Source organism: Glycine max, chromosome 18 (genome assembly GCF_000004515.6).
Source record: "Glycine max cultivar Williams 82 chromosome 18, Glycine_max_v4.0, whole genome shotgun sequence".
Lineage (NCBI taxonomy): Eukaryota > Viridiplantae > Streptophyta > Magnoliopsida > Fabales > Fabaceae > Glycine > Glycine max.
Genome location: NC_038254.2, coordinates 13,760,233 through 13,780,145, shown reverse-complemented (window position 1 = coordinate 13,780,145; position 19,913 = coordinate 13,760,233). Strand labels below are relative to the sequence as shown.

General features: G+C 38.6%; 1 protein-coding gene across 1 annotated transcript; it reads right to left on the bottom strand.

Annotated features, from left to right (window-relative positions):
- Positions 1-17,976: 17,976 nt before the first annotated feature.
- Positions 17,977-18,767, bottom strand: LOC102669411 (uncharacterized). The gene is made up of 3 exons (XM_006603184.1): positions 18,532-18,767; positions 18,170-18,439; positions 17,977-18,076 (listed from the first exon to the last, which is right to left on the bottom strand). Exons 1-3 carry the CDS (start codon positions 18,765-18,767, stop codon positions 17,977-17,979), a joined length of 606 nt encoding a protein of 201 aa, XP_006603247.1.
- Positions 18,768-19,913: the final 1,146 nt, after the last annotated feature.

Below are 19,913 nucleotides of genomic sequence, written 5' to 3'. Positions count from 1 at the left end.
CAAATCTTACCATAGGCTTTGCAGAAGGCTTGCCGTTGAAGTTGACCCATTAATTGCCCCAACTCTCGTAAACTAGTGACCTCTAAGCTCTTGATTTTGACTTGATAGAACCTCTTTTTAAGCGAAGGCTTTTGACTTGATCCCATGTTTTACTAAAGTGAAATAAAATCTAGTGCGAATCAAAACTCCGACATCTATCATGGGTGGAATGGATGAATGCATGAAGAAATGCATATGACACAAATGCAATTTACGAATACGGGAGCCCGAGAAATTGTTTCCTTCTTGGATACAACGTTTGGGCAGCATGGCACCCAACGTATGTTTTTAAGAAGGCGACACGGACCCTCCGTCGGTTTGCTAAAGTGAGGGGATCAAAGACGAAACCCACGCATGATGCATATGCAAAAGGCACAACACGGGGATGTACATAGTACGACAATATTCACAAACAAATATAAGCAAAAGGGTATATGATACTTATGCATGGCAGTGTGAAAAATGGCACGCAGCGTGTTTGCTCCGTGCCCCTATTTAAGGGACCTATAAGGGAGAGAGCTAACTAGGCTTTTAGTGATAACCCCCAAGGTAGTCATATCTCTCTTGATGGTTTCTAGAGGTATCATCCCCTTCGAAGAACATACTGCAGCAGTAGGGACTACTAACAACAATATGTTTTCAAAGAGAAAAACTCTAGATGAGGGTTCACTGTAATCAAGCAAGTCGAAGACCTAGCATGATCACAAATTCACCTCTACTCCTTATGTTCCCACGAACCCGGGTATAGGGCCCTTTTTCAACTCACAGTGTGTGCAAATAGTGTTGGTGTTTGTGTGCATCAAATGAATAAATATTTACCTCATGCATACATTTTAAAACGCACTAAAAGCAACAAAGAGTTTATATTCACAAGAACATAAAAAATAAAGGGAAACCAACAAAGGAGAAAGTCATGATAAAACATTGCACAAGATTAAACGGCCTAACTCTCTAAAAATAGTCCCCAGTGGAGTCGCCAACTGTCGCAACCTACCCTTCGGCGGGAGGGCGACGCGTGACTCGCGGGATGCGTGTTCCACGAAAGGAATATGCGCGGAGTCGCCACCAACGTTTATTTGAGGAAAACGTCGGAAAAACCGGAAAAGACGCGATCTACGAACTTTTAAGTGAGAGGTTCGGGAGTTGTATTTACGCGCGGGGAAGGTATTAGCACCCCACACGTCCGTCACAAGGGATGACAGCCTTTAATCGAATGTGCAAACATGACTTTGATTTTTACGTTCCCTTTTATGTCCTTATATCCTTTATACCCTTTTTATATTTTTTCTCTTTTTGTGGTCGACAAGGGTGTTTCGGTTTGCTCCTACGTATTCCTCAATTGGGATGAGAAAATCAGACCTACGTAGTTCTTTCTTATGCGTGAATCAAGTGATTCTTTTTACTTGAAAGGTGATCATTTTAAGGCGTTGGACCTTAAAAATGACCCATTTTACTTAATAAGAAATTGAAGTGATAAACTTTCAAAAACCTATTTTTGTGGACGAGCTTGACTAGGCGAGTTGATTTTAGCCTTAGTTTCACCTTAGTTATTAGTCAATTCGATTAAGAATGAGAAATCCCAAAGAGAAAACGTCCGATTGATTTTTCGCTTTACTTTACTAAAAAATATTTTTTTGATTATTATATTATTATTTTACCTCTTTTTTTGATTTCCAACGTGGTTACGGCATGACCGAACGCTCGGAATTCATTTTAACTAAAATTAACGGATGATACAATTCAAATGATCGGTGGAAATTTATTTTATTTTTAGATTAAGCGAGAAATGACTTAAATAAATGGCTTAAGCACGTCAAAAGGGAAGAAAAAAAACTGAAAGTAAACGAAATTAAAGTGAAAGTACACAAAACAAGAAATGAATTGAAAGTCTCGGATTCGAAAACTTACCCGTTGAAGAACGAAGAACGAACAAAGAACGGATGAAGAACAGTGAAGAACGACGAAGAACGATGAAGAATTTCCACATAATCGCTTACGGAAGCGTTACAGAAGCACTTCGACTCGATTTTTCTTCACGAAAACGTGTTTTTTGCCCAAAATAGCCGAAATGCATAGCCAAAGGGGTTTTGAACCTTTTGAAACAGCTCCCCCTCCCCTATTTATAGAAAAAAGGGAGGTGCTTGCCGCCCAAAGACTTAACGAAGAAGATTTCTAAGCGCACCCGAATTACTAAGTTCACCCCCCTTTTCGTATTTTACGGAAAAGTTACGGAAGCCTTACGGAACTGTTTTCGAATTTGATTTTCATCTTTTTTCTCTTCCCTTTCACCAATGTTAAGTGAAATATGCTTACCCAAGGTTTTCGGAAATTTTACGGAAGTATTACGGAAGCCGCGGAAGCCCCGAAAATCATTTTTCAAAAACGTGGAGGAGCTTGCCGCCCAGTTGCTTCCTCCTTAAGCAACCCAACTTCCAAAATGTTCTGGAAGGGCCTAGATTTGAATTGCTATTTACACCCCTATCTTGATAAGTTCACCCCCTTACCTTTTTTGGTGATTCTTTTTTCGTAAAGTTACGGAAACTTACGAATCTCGTAACGATACTTGTTTTCTTTCCGTAATGTTACGGAACCTTGCGGATTACATAATCATCCCCTTTTTGACTTACGGAATGTTACGGAATCTCACTTAATTATGCAACGATGCTTCCATTTGATTTCCGGTGTGTCACGGAAACTTACGGATTATGCATCAATATTTTTTGGTTTTCCGGCATGTCCTGGAATTTCACAAATTGCCTAATGATGGGTGCCAAGCACCTCACAAGGACCAAAGAAAGGTCGCATGTCATCAAGCAAAGGTCCCCGAACGAAATTAGGGTATGACAACTTGCAAAATCAATCTACGACATATCTGTGGTTTGGCATTAAGATGAAACACTTGCCTGTGTGAGATTTTATACACCTTGAGCGGTTTTCCCCTATTCGGTTGGACCCAATGTTCCTTCTAATGTTCTTTTAGAAACAAAATGCTAATATCTTAAAACACATTTTGGGTTATGAGAAATTCTATCTGCATGTTTTCATTTCCCTTTAGTCACATTTTTAGTGAAAGATTTCAAAGACTATCAGAGTCTTTTGTCTTGCAGAGACTATCAATGTCATCTGCCCTTTACTTTTCAAAGACTATCAGAGTCTTTTGTCTAGTAGAGACTATCAATGTCATCTGCCCTTTACTTTTCAAGACTATCATAGTCTTTTTTGCTTTTCCAAGACTATCAATATCTTTTGTCAAGACTATCACAGTCTTCTTTACATTTCAAAGACTTTAATGTATTTTGTCAAGACTATCACAGTCTTCTTTACATTTCAAGGACTTCAATGTCTTTTGTCAAGACTATCAAATGTTGGATCAAGTGGTCTAAAAATAATTAAGAAGGGGGGTTGAATTAATTATGAATGTGTCTTGACTAATTAAAAATTTATCCTTCTTAATGTTACTAGATTCAATTAGGCTTTACTACTAAGTTATGAGAAAGTAAAGAACAAAAAAAATAACTTAGACAAAAGTAAAGCGGAAATAAAAAGAACACAGCGGAAAAGTAAAGAGTGTAGGGAAGAAGAAAGCAAACATAAGATTTATACTGGTTCGGCCACAACCCGTGCCTACGTCCAGTCCCCAAGCAACCCACGGTTCTTGAGATTTCCAATAACCTTGTAGAATCCATTACAAGCAAAGATCCACAAGGGATGTACCTTCCCTTGTTCTTTGTGAACAACCAAGTAGATGTACCCTCTACTTGAAGCGAACCACAAAGGATGTACCCTCCCTTGTGTTCACTATTACAACCAAGAAGCTACCCGCTTCTTACATAGAATTCTCAGATGGTTAGTTTTTTGAATTCAGTGTTTGGGAAAAGAATTCTCAGACGGTTAGTTCTTTGAATTCTTCTGGCAAGAGGGAGAAGGAAAGAATCAAAAGAATTCTCAGATGGTTAGTTCTTTGAATTCTTTTGACAGGAGGGAGAAGGAATGAAGAAGAAGAATAACATAAGTTTTTGGTCAATGAACTTTTCTTGAATAAAGAAAGTATTGAACAAAAAACTCTTAGAAGAATGCTTTGAATGAATGAAAGAAATCTGTTCTCAAAAACCTCTATTTAAATTCGTGCCATGATCACATATATATAGTCATTTGATGACTCAAGTTAAGGTTTCTGACTCTTGGCAATTTCTTCAAAAGTCACTTTAAAAGTTGCGACTCTTTTGAAAACTAGTCACTTTAAAAGTTGTGACTTTTGAAAAAATCTTCAAAAACTAGTCACTTTAAGAGTTGTGACTTTTGGTAATTTAATTTTCAAAATAAGTCACTGATAATCGATTACCATTATAGTGTAATCGATTACACATCAACAGATATGACTCTTCATATTTAAATTTGAAAACCAACGTTTAGAAACACTGGTAATCGATTACAAATATTGTGTAATCGATTACACATGTTTGAAAATGTTTTATCACAAGTTGTGACTCTTGAAATTTGAAATCCAACATTTAAAAACATTGGTAATCGATTACATGCACATGGTAATCAATTACAGCTTTATAAATCAGTTTGAAAACGTTTATGAGTGTTATTGAGGTTGACTGTAGAAAACTTTTTTAATAGAATTAAAAAAACTTGATTGGGATTTAGAAAACGTTTCTTCTTAAAAGCGTGAGTTCATCTTCTCGACACTGGTAGTGGCTTTTTGTAATGGTTGATTATGAGTGTTATTGAGGTTGACTGTGATATCTACTAAGTGGAAACAAAATGAGAGAGTCTCCATTACATGTACGTGTTGTCGCATTCAAGAGAGGAGTCATCTTTGAACTGTAATAAATATTATGATTTTTTTGTTTTGTTTATTTGTTTTCCCTTTCTTAGTGGTTCCCTTGTCTCCTATTACAATGTTGCACTGGTCCCTATTTTGTGAAGTTGAAAATTTTTATTTGGGTTTTATGAAGGTCCAAGTACAAAATGATTAAGGGTTCGAGGAAGGTTCGTTTAGGGTTGGATTATGATTTAAATGGGTTTGATTAGGGTTCAATTAGGGTCTAATTAATAATGGATGATAAATTGAGAGTAGTTCATGGCAAAAGTGGGTATAATTGGCAGAATTCATTTCAATTTAGTTCCAATGTGTGTTTGGAAAAAATTTGATGTTGGACAACTTGGGGAGTTACTAATAGATAGTGGGATAGAAGATAAAAGTAGAGGCATTGTAGAAAGAATGGCTAAGGTAGCTTTGTTGCATGCTTAATATAGACTAGAATCAAGGCCCATAATGAGTGTTGCGGTGAAAATGTTGGAAGGTTCATTGGAAATTCTAGAACCAATGAACCTATTTTAGTACTTGATGAGTTGGATTTATGTTGCTCATCCAGTTCAAGTGTCACAGACCTATGCAACAAATATTTCTTCTGGTTCTTCTGTTACGCTAACAGACTCCAACATTGTATGTATTACTTCTATTATGAGCAAGTATGAGATTGAATTAGCCTCTAGCAATGTGTGATGGAGGAAATAAGCTATTTGATGGAAATTTTCCATGGGTTAAATGTTTTGTTTTCCACTGATTGGGTTCAAATGTATCATTTTCATGTGTCCTATTTTAAGGTGATAATGTTCTTCTCCTTTTGCCCTTGAACTATTTGAAGTTAAAACAAAACTTTGTATAATAAGTGAAGCAAAAAATTAAGGCTCAAATATGTTTTCATACCTGGGAAACAAGTCGTTTTCAAATTACTATTTCAAATTCACTTATGGTTAATTACGTACCTTAAATATGTTGGATTAGGGTTGATTAGGGTTCAATTAAGGTATGATTAATGGTGGACAGTAAATTGATAAACATTGTTTCTATTTTTGTTGCAGGCATGAATTTTGAATTAAAATTGCATCACAATGGTTTCTTTCAAAGAAACCATGTGATGCAATATGTTGGGACTAGTGATTCTGGAAGTGCCATTGATATAGATGTTGACAAGTGGTCATTCCTTGAAGCAATTGGGATTTTAAAAGAAGACTTTGGATATGATGATCAACCAATGAGGCTATGGTGGAAAGATGGTGATGGTGAGTATAAGGAGATTACTATGGATAGTCATGCATTGGGGTTGTCTAATTATGCCATTGCTAACAGTTGTGAGGTGGAGTTGTTTGTGGAATGTGTTGGTGGTAATGAGGGGGTTGTGGATGACAATTTTTCTGGTGATTTTGAAGACAATAGTGATGAATCAATGAATGATGTCCAGTTAGATGACTCTGAGGAGGAAAGTACAATTGGATTGGTTGATGGTTTTGATTTACCTATTTCAAAAATTGGTAGAATGAAAAATGAATGAATAAAGAGCCCGACTTTAAAAAAGGTGTGTAATCTGAGGGAGGAAAGTGTGAAGGAGAAAGGTGATTCAAGTAAAGATGCTTGTGCCAGTGTTTTTTTCCATAAAGATGGACATATCTAAAAACCAACGTGTACATGTTGAATTAATTGAAGTATCTGATGATTACTTTAGCTAGGAGGAAAACTTAAACCTACCAACTGAAGTGTGGAGTGATGCATATTTCAGGCAAGTGGGCAAGGCTGGTGGTTGTAAGAAGGCTACTGGTAGAGGTAAGAAGGTTGTTGGTAGGGGTAAGAAGGTTAGTAGTGGAGGTAAGAAGCCTACTGATAGGGGTAAGAAGGTAGAACCAATTATGTGAATATTAGTGATAGTTTATTTGTGAGACACGGTTTTCTTGAAAATTATATTGAAGATGGGTATCTTAGTAAACAGTTGTCCAGTGATGATTTAGGTGAAGAGGTATTTAAGAAAAACTATGAAAGATTCAACAACGAGTTGCTTTGTAAGGAATTTAAATGGAAGTTGGGATTGAAGTTTGCTTCTTTGAAATAGTTTGAAGAAGACATATTGGAATACAATGTGTTAAATGGGAGAGAAATCAGGTTTGATTTCAATGATAAGAGACGAGTAAGAGCAAGGTGTAAGCATTGCATTGACTATCTGGTATATGTCAGTAAGGTAGGTCAGAGTGAGACATATAGGCTTAATACCTTGCATCCTAAACACACGTGCAAGAGGGTTTTCAATAATACAAGTGCTAAGTCTTTCTGGTTGGCTTAGTCTGCTAGATGAAGGCAACAAATGCTTACATGTCCCTAAAGGACATAATTGGTGAAATAAAGGCTAACTATTTGATTTCAATTTCAATGTCCAGGGCATGGAGGGCCAAACAACTAGCAAAACAAGTATTTGATGGTGATTGTATCAAACAATATTCCTAGCTTTGGTCATATGTAGTTGAACTAAAGGATAGATGCCCAAACAATTCATGCTTGATTCAAGTGGAGAGACCATCCATTAAAGTACTACCAAGATTTGGTAGTTTCTTCATGTTCTTAGAAGGTTCAAAATCTGCTTTCAGAAAGGCATGTGGACTCTTGATTAGTGTAGATGGATGTCATCTCAAATCAAAGTTTGGAGGACAACTCTTGATTGTTGTTGGCATAGATTTGAATGACCAATACATGCCTATTGCTTTTGTTGTTGTACTAACAGAGACCAAGGAAACATGGAAATGCTTTCTGAACTTGTTGTTGGAGGATATTGGTGATGTTGAAACCAACAAATGGGTGTTCATTAGTGATCAATAGAAGGTGTTGCAACCTACCCTTCGGCGGGAGAGCGAGCGAGACTCAAGGGTGCGTCTTCAGAGAAAGGAAAATGTGCGAGAGTCGCCACCAACGTTTATTCGAGAAAAACATTAGAAAAACCAAAAAGGGGTCTATGAATTTTAAGACACCCCACGCATCCGTCACAAGGGACAACAACCTTTAATCAACTGTGCAAAATCATGACTTCAATATTTATTTATTTCCCCTTTTTATGTTTTTTTACCTTTTGGGGTCGACAAGAGCATGGCTCTTGCTCATACGTATCCTCAAGTGTGATGAGGAACTCAGACTTACGTAGTTCTTTAAAAGTGAGAAAGTTACACGTAGGGTTAATTTTAAACTTTTTTAAAGATTCATTTTAACCGATAAAAGTAAAAGAGATCATTAAGGCGTTCGACCTTTGAACGGATTCAAGTGATTTTCATGGATAAAAGCTTTTTTATGTGTTGATTTTAACTTTGGTTTCACTTATTTACTTTCAAACTCATTAAAAGATGACTTGCAAAGTAAATGATCGGTTCAAACTTTATTTTACATTGATAAACCGAGATTACGGCACAAATGATCGATTGAAATTTTATTTTACAGTGATAAGGTGAGATTATTGCACAAATGATCGGTTGAAATCACTTTACACAAAGAAATGAGATCACTGTTGGTAAGAGAATGAGATGAAGATGTGAAAAGCAACAAGAGGGACCCCTAAGGGTGCATAGAGTGAATTCAAAGATTCAAAATAAAAACTAACCGATTGATGAATGAAGAAGGAATGAAAAACAGACGAAGAATAGTGAAGAGCGGTGTAGGAATCGATCTCGGAAGCGATTCAGAAGCGCCTTGGCCTCGTTTTTTCTTCTTCTTTCTCCTTCTTCTCACCAATTTCATTAAAATGCTCTCAATGTAAGAAGCTGAACCCATTACCTCAGCCCCCTCAAGCCTATTTATAGGAAATGAGGGGAGGAGGTTGAGCAGCAGCTTGGCAAGGCGAGCTCAGCTCGCCCAGGCGACCTGTTGCTTCACTCCTAATTTTTTTGGTGGGCCCAGGGGTCTGAAAAAAGTTCCAAAATAATCCTTTTGCCCTCCTTTTTGGCTATTTTTTGCATTCTATTTCGAAATGTCAAAAAACCATACGGATTGTGTAGCAATTGGTGTTAAGCAACTCAATTCGGCTGGCAAGAATCCAAACTTTAGCAAATGATTATCCCTAGACGAAATTAGGGTATGATAGTTGCCCCTCTTTATTTATCTTTTCATTGAAAATGAAAAGGTAAATAAAGATAAGGACACTAATTTCATCCTAGCGGCCTCGCCATCTGACCGGCCACTAGTGGAAACCTAAGCAGTGAAACCTGTCAAAAGAAATAATGTAAGACGCATCAAGTACATCAAACAAAAGACCTTGAAGTCTTGAAAAGTAAAGGAGACATTGATAGTCTTTGAAACAAAAGACTTTGATGGTCTTTGAAAAATGTAAAGAGCGGAAGACATTAATAGTCTCCACAAGACAACAAACTTTGATAGTCTTGGAAAAGTAAAGAAGACATTGATAGTCTTGACGAAAGACATTGAAGTCTTTAAAATGTAAAGAAAGCAGATGACCTTAATTGTCTCTGCATGACAACAGACTTTGATAGTCTTGAAAATGTAAAGAAAGCAGATGACCTTGATTGTCTCTACATGACAATAGACTTTGATAGTCTTAAAAATGTAAAGAAGACTGTGATAGTCTTGACAAAAGATATTGAAGTCTTTGAAATGTAAAGGGACAGATGACCTCGATCGTCTTTGCAAGCCAACAGACTTGGTAGTCTCGGAGGCAAAAGACGCTAACAGCCTTTGAAAGGTAAAAGGAAGATGACATTGATAGTCTCTACACGACAAAAGACTCTGATAGTCTTTGAAAAGTAAAGGTGCAGATGACCTTGATTGTCTCTGGAAGACAAAAGACTATGATAGTCTTTGAAAAGTAAAGGCAGATGACATTGATAGTCTCCGCGAGACAAAAGACTATGATAGTCTTTGAAAAGTAAAGGCGGATGACATTGATAGTCTCCACGAGACAAAAGACCATGATAGTCTTTGAAAAGTAAAGGCGGATGACATTGATAGTCTCCGCAAGACAAAAGACTATGATAGTCTTTGAAATCTTTTCACTAAAACACGAACACGCTTAGTAAAGAAACAAACCTCCAAATCGATCAAAACAACACATATCTTTGAAGAAAAACAATGTGACTACTGGGGGATGAAAGCATTGTAGAAGAATATGTTGTATGAAGCTTTTGATGATGCCAAAAAGAGGAAAGCTAGTCAAGATTAAGACTTCAAGAGAAACGATTAACAATTAGTCCATTGTATGTTAAGAGAATCTCTTAAAAGAGACTGCAAAGGTTTGGCCTTAGGTTAATTCTTCGAAACATCTTACAAAAGTTTTTAAGTAAAACTTTGTTTTTGAAAATATGTTTTTCTCTCTGGTAATCGATTACCAGAGGTTGTAATCAATTACCAGAAGCTAAAATAAGTTTTTAACAATTTTAGAAAAAATTGAATTTGAATTTTTGAATGTGTAATCAATTACAAAGAGATTGTAATCGATTACCAGAGACAAAACTATTTTAAACAGCTTTCATAAAGTTTTTGAATTTAAATTTTAAACCAGTAATCGATTACAACAACTTGTGTAATCGATTACCAATCACAAACTTTTGAAATTCAAATATGAAGAGTCATAACTCCTCAAAACTAACTATGTAATTGATTACCAGTGAGGAAATTTTAAAAATAACTCCCAAAAGTCACAACTATTTACAAGTTTTTGAAAGGCTACCAAAGGCCTATAAATAGGTGACTTGGGTTCGAATTTCTTCAAAGCTTTTTAGAACGATAATTGTCATATCCTCTCAAAAGAAAGCCTTGGCCAAACACTTGCAATATCATTAAGGGTTCTTATAAGATCTTCATCTTGTAACATTCTTCTATACAAGAGAGAAATATTCTTCTTACTTTAAAGCAAACAGTTGTTGTTCAAGAGACAGTGGGTCTCTTGATTTGTAAAGATCTCTGAACACAAGGGAATGGTATCCCTGTGTTGTTCAGAATTTGTAAAAGGAATTTACAAGTTAGTGGAAATCTCAAGTGGGTTACTTGAGGACTGGACGTAGGCACAGGACATGGCCGAACCAGTATAAAACTAAGTTTGCATTTCTCTCTTCCCTAAACTTCTTTAATTTATTGCATGTTATTTTTGCTTTTCTTATTTTAAAGAAGTATCAATTGATTTGTTCTTCACTTCATTCATATTAAGTCTACATATTCTATTTCAAGAGAGAATTAAAATTTTGATTAGGGGAAATTTTTAAACTTAATTCACCCGCCATCTTAAGTTATTGAGGCCACTTGTTTAACAATCATGCAGATAGAATTTCTCATAACTGAAAAATGAGATTTAGATATTAGCATTTCGTCTCTAAAAGAGCATTATAAGAAATACTGGGCCCAACCGAATAGGGGAAAATTGCTCAAGGTGTATAAAATCTCACATAGGCAAGTGTTTCATCCTAATTCCAAACCATAGACATATCATAGATTGTCTTTGCAAGTCATTTCCCATCCAAGCAAAGATAACATGCGCAATCATCATGGATCAATAGGGCTTTATGAGGTGGGATTTCGGTAGGGAATTTGGCTTTGGATATTCTGGCCTTTCCCTTTTCTATTTTCCTTTTTGTTCTTTGGTTCGGCGTGGAGCAAAGAGGACACAAAGACTTGGTTTGTAACCAAAGCAGGTGATCTCTTTACACCCCCCAGGTTTCAACCAAGTTATTATTATATTTTTCTCTTTTGACAATTCTGCACATTGTTAAGACATCGTTTGGTTCAAAGAACCCCTTTTTCCTTTTGTTCTATTTTCTTTCGCTTTCCTTCAATCTTTGATTGATTGATTTTTTTCTCTTTCTCTTTTCCTTTTCTTTTTTTTCCCTTTTTTTTCTTTTTCAATGCACATCTCTAACCCAAGGTAAGAGAAGCCTCTCTTGGAAGATCTTCTAGTTCTTTCTTCCTAGGGTAAGGTTGGAAACTTCCGTCCTAGGTCAAGGTTATGGCTAAATCTCAATGTTTGGCTTAAAAGGCCTACAAATGGTGGGACATGATTTATGTCAAATATCTACTTGGCAAATGGCTCAGGAATAAGGGAGTGCCCCAATCATTTCCATGAAAACACATATTACAACAATTAGAAATTTATGCAAAATAGTCATAAGCACACATCCATGTGGACACTCACACATAAGGCTTTTGTGGCCATGTAAACATTAAGGATTAGGGTTTGTTTCCCCATCCAAATCGAACCAGTGTTTCAAAAATTGTTCTTTTTTATCAAGTCACGCACACACTCGAGTCCATTTTGGAATTCTGGAAAATCTTTCATCGCGTTCACCCTTTAAGCGCACATTTGTTTCTTTCAAAAACCTTTTTGTGTTTTGATCCGTGAATTTCCAAAAGAAAAAATTGGTGGTCATTTATTTTCAAAAGCGTCTTGGCTTTTTAGTTTTCTTTCTTAATTTTTTTTCTTTAGTTAGTTTTTGCTTAGTTTTCTTGATTCAAACAAACCATCACAATGCAATATTATGACAATACGCTAGAAGCGATAAAGTTCATCACAATGAGAAAACAAAAACTGAAAGCGATAACATAGAGTCTAGGTCTATCATAATGATACAACAAAAATTGAAAGCAATAACATAGAGTCCAGTTCTATCAAAATGAGATAAAAGATAAAAAACTGAAAGCGATAACATAAAATAAAGATGAAATCACAATTTTTCAGGCAACCCCGGCCATGCAACTCCGCCTCCTCACATGAAGTACTCCAACACATCAACCATATCGTCATACTCCTGAGCTCCATCCTCATCTCCGGGGGGCCCTGCGGGTCCTGCCCCTATCTGAAAGTCGGGCTCATCTCCCGGCCATGCAACCGTGGCCCCGGACTGCTCAGGGGTAGGCCATGGGAAAGGACTGAGGTCCTGGCTCTGCTAGTGCTGGGTGTACCGATAGAAGCTCTTATTCAGCTGCACCTGACTCCTGTGATTAGTCGCCTGCTGGCTAGTCACATGCTGCATGTATGTGTGCATCTGGAGCTCTATCCTCTGCAAGTGGGCAAAGATAGAATCCAGAGATGGTGGCTCCTGTAGAGGTGGTGGAAGTGCATCTACGGTTGGCTGCTGCTGGCCCTCCTACTGCTGTTGCTGTGCTTCACCCTGTTGTTGTGCCTACCTAGGAATGCAATTTTTCTCTATGAAGGCCCTACTGATAGGAGGCCAGATAAGCTTGGTGGGAGTGACCGGTACCCCATAGAATTGACAAAGGCCCGTGATCAAAGCTGGAAACCCCAGTGCCTTGTTGGACTTCTCTGGGTCCATTGGGTGTCTAGGAGGCGTGATCCCTGCAAACTGATATACAGCGTTTGAGATCAGCAACGTCATCCAAATCTGTGTGAGGGTGGTCATGCTAGTGCACATGATCCGCACCTATCTCCCCGCCACGTTTTGGGCAAAGTCCTACCCCGGAACACACAGCAGCTGGCTGATGGCCTCTTCGTCAAATCCCAAGGCCTGACTCTTCCTCTGGCTAAACTCACAGCGCTGGCCCTCCTCCAAGACCAATGGATGCCCCAGGAACTGATTAATGGCATCCTCATCGAAGGGGATCCATTGGCCCCTCACCCAGGAGCACTTGTCTCTGACTCCCTCCTTGGTGGGCTAGGCATTGGCGTAGAACTCCATGACTATCTTGGGATCGTACTTAGCCATGGGTGCCGCAAGCTGAGTCCATTGTCTCCTGGCAACTTGCTCCTGAAATTCAGCGTACTCTCCGTCCCTCAACTGGACCTGCCTCTCCTTGAGGAACGACCAACCTTAATTGCCTCAAATCGGCATTGGTGTTCCTTACTCTGGAACCAATGTCCATCAAACTCCACATCCACCTGTGGGGCCACACTGGAACCTTCTCTAGTGGCATCTTTCCTTGCCTTCTTGGCTGGAAGCTTCTTGGGAGCCATTTCCTACGAGGACACATTCGCAAAGTTAGTTTGCATAAAATACCAATCTTCACAACAAAAGCCAAACAAAGTTGCATGGTGCATATTTCTTTCCACCAAATGCAAGTGTCAACGTGCAATTTAGAAAACAATCACACATTGGTGCATGTGCTATTTTCTGATATATATCTATATACATGCATATATTTTTTTTGAAAGACATTTTATGATACACACACACACACACACACACACATATATATATATATATATTTGAAAGGCATTTTATGATATAGATGCAAGGAGCCCACCATGATGCAACAAGTTCAAATGCTAGTCTAAAATCCAAACAAACATGCTCTCATATTCATGTAATCCATGCATTTTTTGCATCCAAGACAAAACTTAGATTCCTAGGCCTAAGTCATGCTCTTGGCATTTTATTCTAACATCTTAAGCTATCCACACACCCCAAATGGCAGCCATACATGCACAAATTTATTCCACGATTCAAACTTCACAATATCACATGCAAAGGTCATTGAGGCATTTCACTGAATAGTTGGTGGGCACATGTTCAAACACGAAAAAATGAGGAACGAGAGCAATATGACATGTCAATTCATACCAACATCCAAGATGGGCTTATGGCCATCCCCTACAGCCCCCAAATCAAGCAAACAAAGCATGGATTCATAAACAAAATGCCTCACAAAGTTGCCAAGAACATGACAAATAAGGCACTAAAATACCATAATGGAAAGCCAAAACTTGAAAGGAAGCGGTACTCACTTGTAGAAGATGAATAAAAGTGCAAAATGAAGGCAAAAACACACTAATGGAGGCTTGGGGCTGCTGAATTGGAGCACTACCATAGGCACTTGGCATTTTTGAAAGTTTGTGGAAGAAATGGGGTGAAGAAATGGCTTCACCCTCCCCCCCTTTTAAAAACTCTCGTCAGACATGCTCGCCCGAGCGAGCTAATTCCTTTTTTTTTTTTGCAAAGTCCTTTTACAAAAATTTGATTATCCCTTGTTATTTTTATATTTTTTTTTAAACTCCTATAGTTGCAAAATAAATTTAGGTGAATTCAAATATAATTCAAGAAAACAAACAAATGAATAAAAACAGGAATTTTAAAGACCAGAATTAGAGGTGTTGGATCAAGTGGCCTCGGAATAATTATGAAGGGGGGGTTGAATTAATTATGAACGTGTCTTGACTAATTACAAATTTATCCTTCTTAATGTTACTATATTCAATTAGGCTTTACTACTAAGTTATGAGAAAGTAAAGAACAGAAACAATAACTTAGACAAAAAGTAAAGCAGAAATGAAAAGTACATAGCGGAAATTAAAGAGTGTAGAAAAGAAGAAGACAAACACAAGATTTATACTGGTTCAGCAACAACCCGTGCCTACATCTAGTCCCCAAGCAACCACCAGTTCCTGAGATTTCCAATAACCTTGTAAAATCCTTTACAAGCAAAGATCCACAAGGGATGTACACTCCCTTGTTCTCTTTTAACAACCAAGTGGATGTATGCTCCACTTGAACTGATCCACAAGAGATGTACCCTCTCTTGTTCTTAATATCATAACCCAAGTAGATGTACACTCTACTTGTACCACAAAGGATGTACGCTCCAATGTGTTAAGACAAAGAATTCTTAGGTGGTTAGTACCTTGAATCTTTGTAAGGGGAAACGAAAGATATCCCAAGTGGTTAGTCCTTTGAAATCTTTTGTTTAAAGGGAAAGAGAAGAATCAAAAGAATTCTCAGGCGGTTAGTTCTTTGAATCTTTTGTCAAGAGAGGGAAGGGAGAATCAAAAGAATTCTCAGACAGTTAGTCCCTTGAATCTTTTGTCAAGAGGAAGAAGGGATGAAAATATAGCACACTTTTGTTTTCTGCAGAATTTCCACTTGTAGAAAAACAAAGTTTTGAAACAAAGTTTAGAAAGCTTTTTGGCAAAGAAAAAGCAATGGGCAATGGTTAGAGAAAGATTGTGAAAAATAATTGTTTAGAAGAATATCATATATGTCTTTTTGAATGTGTGTCAAAGTCATGCTTTTATAGACTCTTCATGTCTGGTCAAAGAAGCCATTGGAAAAGTTGTGACTTTAGAGAAAACCATGTTAAGAGTTATAACTCTTAACTTTTTCTTCAAAACTGTTTACTGGTAATCGATTACCACAAAGGGGTAATCGATTACACAATGCATTTTATGAAAAGTTGTGACTCTTCACAATTGGATTTGAATTCCAACGTTCAGATTCACTTGTAATCGATTACTAATTTAGTGTAATCGATTACACTATTTGATAAACATTTTGGAATGTTACAAATCATTTGAAAACATTTTGAAAACCAAACGGGTCACTGGTAACCGATTACTGATAACTGGTAATCGATTACCAGAGAGTAATCACTTTGGTAACTTAGAAAATTTGAGAAAATTCTTTTGTAAAACAAAAATGTGCTATTTGGTTTTTGAAAAAATCTTTTAATACTTATCCTATATGAAGTCTTGACTTGTTGCTTCTTGATTTCTTCTCTTGAATCTTGAATCTTGGATTGGATTCTTGATGCTTGATCTTGAAGTCTTGAATCAATCACTTGGGCTTTTGGCATCATCAAAATTGATTGGTTCATCATCATGAAACTTGCTTCTACAAGAGGTACTAGGTTGCCTCCTAGGAGTGCTTCTTTAACATCTTGAGCCGGACATGGGATGATGATTGATTGATCATGGGCCTAGCACTTGCTCGTACCTACCCCTAAGCTTTGAACAAAGCAAATGACATCATGCAACAAATGTGAAACAACACCACAAAATGCCTGCATTACCTTTCACTTACCCTTGTCTCAATTTTGGTGTGGTATTGACCATCACTCAAAATGATGCTTTATTCACCCTCGATCCGCAAGATGACAAGATGCAAATGCATGCATGCTTTGGATGTTTAATTGCAACAATTAAACAAGTGTTATTGTGTTCAATTTTACTTTAACGCTTACGACACCCCGTTGATCGGGCCAAATGGCTTCAGATTTAGTGGGCAAGGTCTAGAGTGTATGTTCTTAAGAAGTAAAAGACATAACACAGGAAGTTAAGATGCAAATCATTAATCCAATGTTTATTAATGTTGCGAACATGGTTTACAAAAGATTTTAAGACTTTAGAAAACCCAATGAGTCCTTAGAGAATAATCATGTATTGAACCTTCTAGCTGCCCTAGGTATTATGCATAATATCGTTTGATGATATCAGAATTCATGAGCGAAGGAAACTCTTCATCATCCATGCTAGCAAGCAATAATGCCCCTCCCGGAAACGCCTTCTTCACAACAAAAGGTCCTTCATAATTTGGAGCCCACTTCCCCATGTGGTCCTTTTGAGCTTGGGATACTTTCTTCAAGACGAGATCCCCTTCACTGAACTTGCGGGGGCGCACCTTCTTGTCAAAAGTGTTCTTTACTCGGCTTTGATATAGTTGTCCATGGTTCATGGCGGCCAACCTCTTACCTTCTATAAGATTCAACTGATAAAAGCGAGTTTGGGCCCATTCTGATTCCTCCAGTCCTGATTCGGCTAGAATTCTCAAAGAAGGGACCTCCACTTCAAACGAAAGCACAACCTCCATCCTGTATACCAAAGAGAAAGAGGTTGCCCCAGTGGATGTGCGCACGAAGGTTCGATAACCATGCAGCGCAAAGGGGAGCGTCTCGTGCCAATCCTTGTATGACACGGTCATCTTCTGAACTATTTTCTTGATGTTCTTCTTAGCAGCCTCAACTGCCCCATTCATCTTGGGCCTATAAGGTGTAGAATTATGGTGTTGGATCTTGAAATCCTCACACATTCCCTTCATCATTTTATTGTTTAGATTGGTGGCATTGTCGGTGATAATCTTCCTAGGTAAACCATACCAGCAAATTATCTCTTTCTTGATGAACCTAACCACCACACTCCTAGTTACACTGGCGTACGAAGCCGCTTCAACCCATTTGGTGAAGTAGTCAATGGCGACCAAAATGAAGCAATGTCCATTCAAAGCTTTAGGCTCGATAGCTCCAATTACATCTATACCCCACATAGAGAACGTCCAAGGTGCTGCCAAGACGTTCAAAGGCATGGGCAGAGCATTGACGTTATCGGCGAAGGCCTGGCACTTGTGGCACTTTCTCACATGGATACAACAATTTGTTTCCATAGTGAGCCATTAATACCCTGCCCTCAGAATCTTCTGGGCCATGGCGTGTTCGTTGGCATGTGTCCTAAAGGATCCCTCATGCACTTCCACTAGCATCTGCTCAGCCTCCCTGGCATCCACACATCAGAGCAAAACCATATCATGGTCCTTCTTGTACAGGATATTTCCACTTAGGAAAAAGCCAGTTGCCAACCTTCACAACGTTCTCTTGTCATTATTGGAGGCCTCTCGTGGGTATTCCTTGTCTTCGATGTATCGCTTGATATCGAAGTACCAAGGTTTGCCATCTTGCTCTTCTTCTATCAAGTAGCAATGTGCAGGCTTTCCACGACATCTAAATTCGATGTACGGCAAATCCCTGTGCGGGGTCAGTTGGAACATGGATGCCAAAGTGGCAAGGGCATCGACCATCTGATTCTCCTGTCTAGGAATGTGGTGTGAGGATATGTCATCGAAGTACCCTATCAGCTTCCTGATGTAGGCCTAGTACGGTATCAACTTATGAACCCTGGTCTCCCATTCTCCTCTTAAATGGTGGACTACCGAGGCTGAGTCCCCATATACTTTGAGCAACTTGACCTTGAAGTCAATTGCCCTTGGATCCCCAGGGCGTATGCCTCGTACTCAGCCATGTTGTTTGTGCAGTCAAAATCCAATCTAGTTGTGAAGGGTATACATTGATCATCGGGGGTAACCAAAACCACCCTAACTCCATGGCCTAGTGCGTTAGACGCGCCGTCGAACCACACAATCCATTTATCCCTATCTTCATCCTCCACTCCCTCCTCGAACAAGGTCATGATGTCCTCATTTGAGAATTCTGGATGCATAGGCTGGTAGTTGTTGATGGGCTACTAAGCTAGGTAATCTACCAAGGTGCTCCCTTTTATCACCTTTTGAGTGACATAAACAATGTCGAATTCTGACAACAGAACCTGCCATCGAGCGATCCGTTCGATGAGAGCGTATTTTTCAAACATGTACTTGACTGGGTCTATTTTGGACACCAACCAAGTGGTGTAGCTCAACATATACTGCCTCAGACGATGGGCTGACAACACCAGGGCACAGCATGTCCTTTCGAGCAAAGAGTAGTTCATTTCATATGTCGTGAACTACTTGCTTAAGTAATATACGACCCATTCCCTCTTTCCAGACTCGTCATGTTGCCCTAACATACACCCCATCGACTCATCCAACACAATCATATATATGATAAAGGGTCTTCCAGGCATCGGTGCCAGAAGCACAGGAGGATTCATGAGGCATCGCTTGGTCCTTCCAAACGTCACTTGACAGTCATTGTCCCATTGGATAGACTGGTTCTTATGCAATAGCTTGAAAAGAGGCTCACAAGTGGCGGTCAGCTGTGATATGAACCTTGTTATGTAGTTTAGATGTCCTAGGAAACCTCAGACCTGCTTTTCAGTGCGTGGTTTGGGCATTTCGAGGATGGCTTTCACCTTGTTCGGGTCCACCTCTATCCCTTTCTGGCTTACGATAAAACCAAGCAACTTTCCCGACTTGACCCCGAAGGTGCACTTTGTAGGATTCAACCTTAATTGGTACGTACGCAGCCTCTCGAACAACTTTCATAAGTTGACAAGGTGTTCATCCTCGGTCTTCGACTTGGCAATCATATCATCCATGTAGACCTCAATTTCTTTGTGCATCATGTCGTGGAATAATGCTACCATAGCCCGTTGGTAAGTTGCCTCAAAGTTCTTAAGCCTAAAGGACATCACTTTGTAGTAGAACACTCCCCACAAGGTGACAAAGGTCGTCTTCTCCATGTCCTTTGGCACCATCTTTATTTGGTTGTAGCTCGAGAACCCGTCCGTGAAAGAAAACAAGGCAAAATTGGTTGTGTTATCCACGAGGACATCGATGTGCGGTAGAGGAAAGTTTTCCTTTGGACTGGCTCGGTTTAGATCCCAATAGTCCAC

What these genes read in the sequence shown, in the direction of transcription:
- LOC102669411 (XM_006603184.1), bottom strand. Translation starts at nt 18,767, where the DNA reads ATGACCTTGTTCGAGGAGGGAGTGGAGGATGAAGATAGGGATAAATGG. An exon ending in TCAAGGTCAAGTTGCTCAAA is followed by an intron (nt 18,440 to 18,531) that starts GTATATGGGGAC and finishes GGCCTACATCAG; the next exon opens with GAAGCTGATAGGGTACTTCG. An exon ending in TCCAATAATGACAAGAGAAC is followed by an intron (nt 18,077 to 18,169) that starts GTTGTGAAGGTT and finishes TGTGGATGCCAG; the next exon opens with GGAGGCTGAGCAGATGCTAG.